General features: G+C 44.0%; 1 protein-coding gene across 4 annotated transcripts in view; it reads left to right on the top strand.

The window, feature by feature from the left end:
• rnls (renalase, FAD-dependent amine oxidase) overlaps positions 1–12,500 on the top strand; it is a 56,281-nt gene that overhangs the window by 25,889 nt on the left and 17,892 nt on the right. For all 4 annotated transcript variants that reach the window (XM_048232646.1, XM_048232645.1, XM_048232648.1 and 1 more), the window contains exon 5: positions 12,449–12,500. This exon is cut by the window's right edge and continues 122 nt beyond it. In XM_048232646.1, the coding sequence (XP_048088603.1) occupies positions 12,449–12,500 (52 nt within the window). The remainder of the gene's footprint in view (positions 1–12,448) is intronic.

The raw sequence follows: 12,500 nt of genomic DNA, 5'->3' as shown, positions 1-12,500 counted from the left end.
CCAGGCTCATTCCAGTCCCACTCCACAGGGAACATTCATTCACCTCCCTCCAGCCTCAGCTGTGTGTGTATGTGAGTGTGTGTGTGTGAGAGAGAGAGAGAGAGTTTTGTAGCAGGCATAGATTTAATGCTAACTGTGTGCCTGTGTGTGTAGTTGTTGTCTTGTGAATGTATGTACATCTCAATGTTCACCTCAACAGTGAGTGTATCCACACACACACAAACGTGTGTGTGTGTGTGGATACACTCATACTCCACCTCACCCCTAAATCTTACAGAGAACACACTCAGAAAACCGCAACCCACTCATATGCAGAATCATGCTCTTTCACACACAAACACAACACACACACACACTCACTCTCTCTCTCTCTCTCTCTCTCTCTCTCTCTCATGCATACAGTCACTAACACACACATGTGTAATGCTTAGCTGATTGCCTGTAACTCACACATACCCCCTCCAGTGTGTAGTTTTGCAGTGTGTGCAAACCACCCTAGCCACCCAACAGACTAGGGATGTAACGATTACCGGTATAATGGTAAACCGCGATAACAATTACCGTTTCTTTTCAAATATCATAATTATCACGGTTGATTACCGCGGTGTGGAAACTGTGTGTTTAATCCTTCCCAGCTTCATCCGAGCCTGCATACAGTAGGCCTGGTACAATGAAACAGAACTAGTACCCTACTGATTCTGTTGCTTTATTGATGGTTTTAACTACACTTAGGATTAGGCTACACCTGATTTTAAAAGGCGGAACATTTTCACCGCAAAATGTGCACTGTATCATGTAACCACTCTGCGTCTTTTTATGTTCGCATCCACATTAAGTCCATTCCACTCACGTTATCAGGAGAATACAGTAGCCTAAAGTTTTATTTTGAACGCTTGCTTTGGTCTCACTCATTGGATCCAAATAACAGAAATAGCAAACTCCAAGTTATGGTAGGGTAAGTTAAGCTTTAAGCACATAGCCAATTAAACATGAAGAAAAAAGCGAATGGGACACTTTTGAAACTATCAGATTGTGTAGGCCTATCAATGCTTTCTTAACATGATCACTATAACCGTAAGGTTACATTTTCATACCGTTACATCCCTACAACAGACAGACGGTTTCTCTGTTATACACACAAAAACACAAACACAGATGGTTGTCCACAATGGGGTATACACACTTCTTATAAAACTGCATTAACTTTCTCTCTCTCCCTCTCTTTCTCCCTCCCTCTCTGACTTTATCTTTGTCTGCTCCCCTCTTTCTCTCTCTCTCCCTCTCTCTCTCTCGCTCTCTGTGCCTCTCTCTTTCCCTCTCTTTGTCTGTTCCCTCTCTCTCTCTCTCTCTCTCTCTCTCTGTGTGTCTCTCTCTCTCTCTGTCTTTTCCCCTCTCTTTCTCTCTCTCTCTTTGTTTATTTGTCTGTATCTACATCACATGCACTCTTTCACTTTTGTTTGCATACACTCTTTCTCTTTTCCCCTCGTTCTCCCGCTCTCTCTCTTTTCCTCTTTCCATTATGATGCTGAGAACAGGAAATTCAGTGAGGAAGCGTCATATTTCAAGCACAAGACTGCCATGCGTTCCGTTGGCCTGGTGACTGAGTTCTGCTTTTAGCCACAAAACACACTGTGCGCTAGAGCCATGCTGTACACACACACACACACACACAGACACACACACACACACACACACACACACACCCTTTCTCATTTTCTCATTTGTCTCACATAATCAATACCACACAACACACACACACACACTCTTACACACACACACACACACACACACAAAGCCAAAGCCCATCTTAACCACATACACACACTCTTTCTCTCTCTCTCACATACACACACACCAAAGCCAAAGCCCATCTTAACCACATACATGCATTCATTTTCTCACACCCATTTGCACATTAACAGACTCCTTCTCAGCCATTCACATTGACAGTGACCAACACATGTCCAAACAGATTCATATCTTCTCACACTCACGCTCACACACACACACACACAGAGCACCTCTATCTCTGCCTAGTCTCCGCTCCATCTCACTGATGTTCTAGCCTGTCTGAATGGCCAGGAAGGAGTGATGGTGTGTGTGTGTGTGTGTGTGTGTGTGTGTGTGTGCTGCCTCCTTAAGTAGCAGTGAGGGGAAGAGAATGCAAGGCCCCCTCTGAGCCTCTGGAGGAGAAACTCCACAGGGAAGCAAATGCACAAGTCACACAAGAGAGAATGTGTGGGGGAGTATGTATGTACATGTATGGCATGAATTATTTGAGTGCTGTAGAGGGTGTGTGTGTGTATGTGTATGTGTTGGGTATGTTTATGCATGTTTTATTTTTATTTTTTGTTACAGAAAAAAGCAACCGCATATCCAAGTGTACATTTAAAACCATGGCTGTGTGCACACATGTAAATGAGCGCATAGGTTTATTATTTTGTGTGTGTGTGTGTGTGTGTGTGTGTGTGTGTGTCGCTCTCTGCGGGACATCTGTGGAGAACAGGAAGTGAAATGTATTGATTAGGGAGGTCTCCATCAACACTCCACTCCAAGCCTAATGTACCCCCCACACACATCAAAGAGCCCCAGACGAGTGTGTATATGTAGGCTTGTGTGGACCACAGGAAAACATGAGCAGGGTACAAGCAAACCATCTATGGCACTGCATACAGTATACATACACAGAGAGAGAGAGAGAAACAAACACACACACACACACACACTGAGCAGGGTCTCCATATAAAAATACACACAATGATTGAGTTAGTCACACGAACGCATGCACACAAACATGTACATTTGCACGTCCATGTCAGTATTGTGTGTGTGTGCGTGTGTGTGACAATTTGGTTGGGCAGAATGGTGTGTGTGTGTGTTTGTGTGATTTCTGCTGATTATCTATAAGCAGGTGATGATGCTAGAAGCGGGTATGTATGTCTGACCCTAAAAGGTTATCCGGTTGCTCACCACAAAATCAGATAAATTCTTAAACATCCTCCACCTGTGTGTGTGTGTGTGTGTGTGTATGAGAATGTGAGACTGAGAGAGAGCAGACTAGGTTTATATATGAACTGTGCACTCCAACTGTGTTTTATTGGAGCAGTAAAGCTATTCTTTAAAGCCTTTCTCTTCTTTTCTCTCTTTCTCTGCTTTTACACTCCTTTTACACTCACCCGCACACGTAGTCTCTTCCCCACCAATATGCCCAATACACACTCAGAAACATACACAAACACATGCAGAGACACACTTCTTCCACACTCCTTCACACACGCACAAGCACACACAGTTAAATAGAAACACACTGAAATACACACACCCTTTCTGTGACTGCATCTGGTTTGCGCCTGACGACAGAGAGAGAGAGAGTGTGTGAAAGTGTGTGAGAGACAGAGAGAGAGAGCGAGAGTATGTAAGTGTTTGTGTGTGTGTTTGAGAGAGAGAGAGAGCGAGAGTATGTACAAGTTTGTGTGTGTGTTTGAGAGAGAGAGATTTGTGTGTGTGTGTGAGAGAGAGATATATATATTGTGTATGTGTGTGTGTGTGTGAGAGAGAGTGGAGAGAGAGAGAGAGAGAGATTGTGTGTGTGTATGTGTGAGAGAGAGAGAGCAAGCGATCGAGTGAGAGTGGTGGCAAAATTTATAACGTACAGCCGAACAGAGAGCAGGCCTCCCACCCCTGGGAGCTCTGTGGTTGCAAGAGGGTGTGAGGAGCTGGAGGAGTAAAAGGTGTGTGTGTGTGTGTGTGTGTGTGTGTGAGAGAGAGAGAGAGTGTGTGTGCATGCATGTGTGTCCAGTATGCACCATTTTGTATCTGTTTTTACTATGCATCTTTCTGGCATAGGTTGTTTGACATTTGCGTGTCCACAGTATGTTTGTGTATGTATGTTGAGATGTATTTCTTTAGGAATCCACCATCTTGGTTTGTATAGTAATTAATATTACACTTACACGTAAAAGGGCACAGGCTGAAATAGGTTTCCAATATAGTTTCTAAGCAGTTTGTTTTACATATTGATTGCTTTTTAATGGATCGGGATATTTAGACTGGCAAAAGTTTGCTGTCAGTATGTATGTGTTGGAGTGTGTGTGTCTTGTTATTGTTACTGTTACTTGCATTATGTATGTGTGTTGAGTTAAGGGTGTGTGTGTGTGTGTGTGTATACTCTCTGCATTCTGAGGAGCCCTCCTCCCGGTGATTAGGGAAGGTCTGCTAGTACGGGAGAACCCAACCCAACTGTGTGTGTGTGTGTGTGTGTGTGCGCGTGCAAATGTGCTCCCTGAGCCAGCCTGGAAGGAGCACAGGAATAATGTCATGAAATACGATCCCAGCAGACCCAACCAAAACAGGGGGTCTGCAGTACTTCCATCCCACATCCCTTAGGTTCTCCTCATTAGTTTGTTTTCTTTATTTCAGTTTGTTTGTATGTATGTTTGTTTGTTTGTTTTGTAAAATTCTCTAACAAACATTAGTATTCAGCAGTAAGACAGTCAGCAGTGGTGTGCTCGGTAGGAGACTGATATCCATTCCCCTTATTGGTGTGATATGTCCTAATGTTTTTAGCTGTGTCTTGTTTTTAATTCTAGTCTAGTTTTTAACTACATGTCTTTGTCTTCACCGTGTGATGGGGGGAAACGTAATTTCGATTGCTTTGTATGTCTGGAACATGTGAATAATCGACAATAAAGCTGACTTTGACTTTGAAGTATAGAGCCATAGACTGAATCAGGCATGGGTGTGTGTTCACAGAATGGAGACGATAAGGGATAAGAAGCCCTGAGTTAGTTTGGAAGCTCACAGAAGAAAAGGCCTAGCCTGGCAAAACAAGACTCATTCACAAAGTAATTAGACTCGGGTCACTCATGATTGGGATTCGTTTACAAGCTAGCATGGTGACGGGAGTAGACATACCGCTAATTTTGAAATCATCCATTGATCCAGCCTAACCAATCACCTTGAGATTCCTTAAGAGATTCCTAACGATGCTTCCTACATCGCCTTAACTTAACAAACTGACTATAACAGCATCGGCAGTCAGGAAACGATGTACAGTACGTGGGCCTACCTTTGCTGTAAATATATTTCTGCATTTTTCCAACTGAATGTTTTGATGTTTGCAAGCGTTGCTTCTACCGCTCTTTCGGTTTCAAATCTATATAGCGTCATTCCCTCTTGTTGCTTACTGGGCAGATAGTCTGCCGACCGATTGAAACACTAGTGAACTATCGTGTTCCAGACTAGTATCTCCCTGAAAGGTCTAGTGTGGCCGTGGCCAGGCTAGAAAAGGCATCTGTGAGGGCAAGCGGTCTTCAGACCTCTCCTATAGATGTGCGTGTGCATCCATCTGGAAAATATGTGTGTATTTTTTTCTCTTTGTTGTTGTTGTTGTTGTTATAGCTGTTGTTTTTGTTGTTCCGTGTTCTTAGAATTAGTATGGTGGTTGGGTTGTTCCCTGATGTGTTTATATATAAATAGTTCAGTGTCATAACTTGTGCGTCACATTTACCATCTTGTTGATAATATCGGGGAAAGTATCACACTTGGTGCCATATGCATTTTTTTTGATGATGTTTGATATTTCAGCGTTCAAGCCTTTTACATCTTTAACATCTTGTCTTGTGTAAAACCCAGCACTGTCTTGAATTCCTAATCCCCCTGGATTCAAACGTTCCGTTTAAGGCTTTTCCACTTCATGAAGCTTAAACTGGTCCAAACCTGTTCACTGTAAGCCAATCTGGAACAGCCTAGTCTGAAACTGACTCGCTTCAGTTTGATCAGGCGCTTTCCTTAGTCTTTTTTTGTTCAGCGTCGGTCTCAGGCTTGTTTATGTACTGCTTCAGGCAGAATTGAAGCGCAGAATTTCTTTGTAAGAATGAAAATGTTGCAACATTTATTTTTTTACACAGCATTTCATGTTTTTTACCACTGCAAGTCATTCAAAGTCCCACAATCACTTTTATTCCCTTTTTCGTCCCCTAAATCAAATCTGTAACGTGTTCCTTACTTGCGAATGTGGGCTGTGGTTGAACATGGAGAGACCACAGCTTCAGCTGTTGATTGGCTGACACCAGGCAGATGTGCTGAAAATCTAGAACAGACCCCCACCCCGACCTCCACACTCTCTCCCACTCCCAGTCCCCCCACCATCTAAACACAGAACAGACCACTTGAACTTCACCAAACACAGACCAGAACACCAGCCGACTCCAAACTCAGATGGCGGCGAGCCTCCTTCTGACGAATGAAAAAGAAATATATACACAAACAAGTCCCTCTAAAGCCAGTAGGACATTAGCCCTCTACTGAAGAGGCTAAAAGCTATGGCCTCCATCAGGACTTGCAGTGTCTACCTCTTCCACTGAAGATATTGGCTTGTGGAGCTCAGCTTTATAAAGTACTGGTAGAGCAAGCAATGTTCCTATAACACCAAAATTAGGAGTTAACTGCCCAGAGACTAAAATGCAGGTCTCTACTGGACAAAGCATCTACTATGAAATGCAATACCATGTATATTATGTGTACATGGTTTCTGTATAGCTTTTGATATACTGTTGAATTAAAAAAAAAAAATCTGTGCGAGGGGAGCTGTGGAGCAGTTTGACCCACAGTCATTTTCTGATCCCAGCCCATCTCTCTCCCCCACTCACTTCCAGTCACTCTTCACTGTCCTATCCGATTAAAGGCAAAAGCCTGAAAGTAAGTAAGGGGAAAAAATGCTACATAAACATTAGGTTTGGGCACCGAAATACGGTTCTAATTTGGCACTGGTGCTGACGCAAACGGTAGTAACTGCATCGAATAACAACGTGGATTTCAGTGCCTCATTTCGGTGCTTAAATAGCGTTTTTTTATTTTTTTTATACAAGGCATCACTGCATGTCATGCGCCATCTCTAACGTCTTGCTCTGATAGCAACACATCCAGATATAGTTAGCTAACATAAACACTGGATGTATAAACCAGAGGGGTGCACCACATGGACAGTGGAGTGGACAGTGTTTGACAGCTTGCGTGAGCCCAAGTAGCTTACTTTAAAGCGATATCACGAGCTCCTGTCAAAATCTAGCAGTGGGCCTAACTACACACAAGCAAAAGGCTATGAAACATCAACAGTAGGCTAGCCTATATGTTACACAATATCCTTGCTAATGCGCTAACTGGCATTTATTTGAAATGTTATCAGCAAAGTTGTAAGGTGAAAACTTTATTTCACGGTGTGTTAAACAACATGATGGCATATCATGATGATGATAACATGATATTAATCTTTCATGTGCATGAGGCCCATATAGCACCACAATGAATATGAAGATCATGTTAAAAGTTAGCTGGCAAAAACATAAATATGTAGGTTACCTGATGTCACTGAGCTGTCAAAGAGGCTATGAAACCATCTCCGTATGTTATCGCTAATTAAACTCAGCTGACTGGTGTTAGCGCATAGCCATAGTTGTTAAAATGCCTACTAGGCTAGCGCTAGGAATCTAAACACTTCAACACCGACATGTAGCCTAACATGTTCAAAACTACTGCGTGTTATGGGTTAAGATATGACATTTCTTGAAGCATTTGGGAACACACTGAATTAACTGGAAAGTAGAGTCCCTGTTAGATTAGCTTGCTTGCAAATGCCATTGTCCATGACCTGGCAGTTCTGGCAAGCGGTTTTAACATACCTTATGGCAAACCGCCTAGACTGGGTAAACTTGAAAGCAGAGCTTACCATTGTGTGTGCATGCATGGCAAGCTGTTTTAACATTTAAATGTATTATTCGAAGGAGCAATGAGATATTGATAGTAAATTGAATATAACAGTTCAATTTCATGTTCAAATTTGTCTTATCAATAAAAAAAAGTAATTCATGCTTTAGACCATTTTAATTTAAAACATTTTAAAAACAAAGTACTGGTTCAGGCACCGTTTCGGCACCGGCACGGTTTTAAAGGTATTGATTTAGCACCGGTATCGAATAAAACCCAAACTGAGTTTAACCTAACCTCAGAAAGCGCTCTCTCCTTCTCTCTCTCTCTCTCTCTCTCCTTTCTCTCTCTCTCTCTCTCTCTCTCTTTTTCTCTCTCTCTCTCTCTCTCTCTCTCTCTCCCTCCCTCTCTCTCTCTCCCTCCCTATTTCTCTCTCTCCCTCCCCTTGCTCTCTCTCTTTCTCTCTCTGTCTCTCTCCCTCCCCCTCTCTCTCTCTCCCTCCCCTTGCTCTCTCTCTCTCTCTCTATGTCTCTCTCTCTTTCTCTTTCCGTCTCGCTCAGGAAGAGTACAGTGTAGAGCAAACCTCACCTTTGCTCTGACTGGACCCCACCCAAGAGGAACCCAACAGTGACTCAGTTCTCAGCTGTGTGGTGGAGAGGTGTCTGCTGCCTCAGCGAGAACCAGATCTACACACACACACACACACACACACACACACACACACACACACACACACACACATACTCCCCCCCACACACACACACACACACACACACACACACACACATACTCCCCCCACCACACACACACACACACTCCCCCCACCACATACACACACACACACACACACACACACACACACTGTCCACAGTAGAGAGGGAGGTGCACCATGGGCATTAGCCCTTTTCTTCTATGTGCATGTCTATCTAACTGTTTGGTACCTACTTTGATAGAAAGATGATGATGTTTATTGTTATTGATAGCACTGCAGGGAAAACTCCCTCAAACCCGCCGTTGTGAATCTGTGCCACTTTTGTGTTTGCGACTGCCTCAAAGCCAATTGTGCGCTGTTGAATTTCACATCATGCTACGTGAGGTAGGCTTGTTGGCTGTTGATCGGCCACTTTTGGGAAATCCCCTACCTACACTTTTTCTGTGTGTGTCTGAGTCTTTAAGTGACATGATAGAGAGGCAACAGTGCCATGGATGGCCTCACCTTCTTTTACTTTACTCGTTTCTCAATTCTCTGGTTTAGATTCAGACCAGATAGGTTCAGACCATGTAGGATCTCCCAAGGTCCAGAATGCATTTGAAGTGGTTACGGAAGAGCATTGTGTGACTTATGTTTGTCCTGGAACCTTTTAGAAGTAGATCTGTGTTTCATTGAGAGGCTGTGGGAATGGAGAAGCGGCGTGGTGACTTAAACTGCTGAGCCGTGTATTTCTACTTATTTATGTGGAGCAAAGTGTCTCTTTCACTTGTCTGAATCAATGTGGAGCTCACTTTGATAAACCAATCCATTTGGCCTCCAGCCAGATTTTGATCTGTGTGTGTTGATCTGCACTGTGCTGCTGGTTGGATACAGTGTGTGCCCTCTGTCACCTCCATTACATGTTGGGTGTTGAAATCTTTTATGGCATAGGCTATGGCAATGGCATGTTCCACAATTGGATTTCATTAGCTTGAGTAAGGAACTCTTCTTCACTACTTGCGCTCTCTCTCTCACTCCTTCTCTCTCCCTCTTCTTTCTCTTTCTTCCCTTCCTTCTCATGTCTCTATCACTCACTCTGGTCACTCTAAATGTATTTTCTCTCTCTGCTTTTCTCTCTTTCTTGTATCTGTCTTCTTTCATTCTATCCATCTAGCTTCCTGTCTCTCAGTCTATCTTTCCATCCTGTCTCTCTCTCTTTCTTTGCTTTTTTTCTCTCTCTTTCTCTCTCTCCTTCTATCAATGTTCTTTTGCTTGATCCCTCTTTTATCCATTCCATTTATCCATCATCTGTCCCTCTCTCTTCTACTCTCTCTTTTTCTCCCTCTTTTCCTCTTTCTTATCCTGTCTTTCCCTCCTCTCTCTCTCTCTCTCTCTCTCTCTCTCTCTCTCTCTCCCTCTCTCTACCTCTGATGTCCCAGCAGATTGCCGGTACCAAGGGGGCACTGTTACATGCCCTTAATCTCAGCCAGATGTGAACAAATGACACAGAGCAGTTTGTAGGGGGATGGAATGGGGGTAAGAACGATAAAAGGGAACGCATCCTGGGATAGTCACATGACCTCCTGACTCTCCTGACAAATGGCTCTTCCATTCTCTCTGAGGCCCAGTGTGGCCCAGTCAACCACTGCACCACCCCACTGCCCCAGCCTGACAGACCTGAGGGGAATAGAACACCGTTTGATGACTAAGGAGACCTGCGTGTCATCTGAAGTCTAAGCAACAGAGGAACTGAAGAAGGGGAAGGGGGGGGGGTATCGGAGGGGTGTATGGGGGTGGTTGGTGGGTAGGAAGAATCTGGAATGGGAAAGCCTTTGTTGTGTGCAAAGGAGAGGGGGGGGGGGGTGTCTTTGTTGTTTGAACCACAGAGGAGTCGGTGGAGTTGAGAGCAGCGCTGGGCCGAGATGTGCGTCCATGCTGTGGAGACATGGCGTCCGTGCTGCAGAGACATGGCGTGCCAGAGCGCCGCTGCTGCAGCAGCAGTGGGGACGTGCATCTGTTAATCTTTCAGCTCTCGTCCCACACTTCTCCTCCTCCTCCTCTTCCTTCTCCTCCTCCTTTTTCTCTCAGGCCTGTTCCACCAGCACAGTTCTGGTTCACGCTCCAGATGTTGAACCTTTCGGAGCATTTTCGACCAAAAATAGATCTGTTCGGAACCTGGAAAGTTGGTTCCGAGCTGGAACCCGAAACATTTTTTGGTTTTTCTTGTGAACTGGAGCGGACATGTCATTCTGCAGTTCAATAATGAATGCAGCACCCTCGGTTGATGGCACATTCTTGGTTCCATTACTGTGTTTTCCAGAGAATTGAATTCCATTTGTGGTGGTTGGTTTGTAGAATTAACTTGAATGCAACAGTTTAACAAATTAGCGCAGCGTGGTTATGATGCTATCCAGATTTAAGCACAATTTAGTAGAACCTGGAAAATCATTATGTGGTGGTCAATGTTGATATCGCCACAAATAAGTCAATGTATGGGAAACACTGCATTAAAAACTAGTGGAATTGCAGGCTGGTTCACTAGGTAGCATTAAGGTTCAAGAAACTTGTTGAAGAACCAGTTTTTTGCAGGTCAAAAAAACTTCCTCTCTCATTCATTCCTCCACACTCTCACGCCTTGCTGCGTGTCGCACACTGCGCTGTCGTCCAAAAACGTTCATGACCGTGTAATGGAATATTGCATTTCATCAATTCTGCGGAGGTTTGCCAGAATTCAACGTTAGAAGATTAAAAAACTGAAAGAAAAAGACAGGAAAGGGAGGGAGAAACCTTTCGGCGCACGAACCAACTGGAATTCATCTTTCAGTAATAAGAGTTCAAAGGCAAACATGACCTCTTAAAATGCGAACGCGCTGCTTTTGTTAACTCACTGGGATGCCTGGGAGTAGCAGTTCTGATTTGAGGCCGCAGCGGTGACCTTTGACCCCTGGTGTGCTCTGTAGTCGAGCGGGGCCGAGTTTGAGAGCCGCGCGGGCCAATAAACAACAGATGTTGCAGACAGGAAACCAGGGCAGTATGTCTTCAGAAAAAAAAAGAAAGGAACGAAGAATGAAAAAAAAAAGGTTCTCATTCTGAATGAGCCAGCATCAATTCAGCAAGCAAGATAGTTACAGGACTTCTATATACCCACTCACATTACTGCTACTGAAGGCTTTGAGATTTTGACATGTTGTTTCTTGTGCCCTGGTTAAAGAGGCTTCTCTAGCTATCTTCATAGAGCATGCGAGTTAGAATAGCAGTTTGGTTTAGGCCCATTCCATCACTGTTAATGTCGCTGTCCGAAAATGAATACAACACATGTTTACTGCAACATCTGGTTTTGAGTACAGAGTGCATCCAGCGCAGAGTCCAAAAATGTACAGACTCTTGAACATGCAAAGGAGATACGGTGCCATCTTGAACATTTAAGGTGTTTTGTTTTTCACTTTCCCTGACAGAGAGCTACTGAAAGGTCCCATCTCAACCGCTGTGATGTAGGGTTATTCACAAACATAACATTTTGAATGTTCATCTTGATAGTCAGTGATTAAAGCATTTTTCATAAATTAATCTTCCAAGTTACTCCCTAGACCCAGTTTCTTCCTGACTCCCTAGACCCAGTTTGTCTGTGTCTGATTAAATTCAGATAACATAATTCCAATAACATTCAGTCCAGAAACCCACCTGCTATGTGTGTGTGTGTGTGTGTGTGTGTTAGTGTGTGTGTTAGTGTGTGTGTGTGTGTGTTAGTGTGTGTGTGTGTGTGTGTGTGTGTGTGTGTGTTTAGTGTGTGTTAGTGTGTGTGTGTGTGTGTGTGTGTGTTAGTGTGTGTGTGTGTGTGTGTGTGTTAGTGTGTGTGTGTGTGTGTTAGTGTGTGTGTGTGTGTGTGTGTGTGTGTGTGTGTGTGTGTGTGTGTGTGTGTGTGTGTGTGTGTTGTTGGTGTGTGTGTGTGTGTGTGTTAGTGTGTGTGTGTGTGTGTGTTTGTGTGTGTGTGTGTGAGACCTAGTGTTCGTGTCCATAACACTGTGCCACTCTGTGCCACATGTCTCCCCTCAGTGATGGCGGTCCCTCAGCGTGAGCAGCTGGAGGCGGTGAGCTACTCGTCGCG

The sequence above is a fragment of the Alosa alosa genome, chromosome 22, assembly GCF_017589495.1.
Source record: "Alosa alosa isolate M-15738 ecotype Scorff River chromosome 22, AALO_Geno_1.1, whole genome shotgun sequence".
Lineage (NCBI taxonomy): Eukaryota > Metazoa > Chordata > Actinopteri > Clupeiformes > Clupeidae > Alosa > Alosa alosa.
Note: the sequence above shows the minus strand (reverse complement) of the source record. Positions and strands in the feature narration are given on the sequence as shown.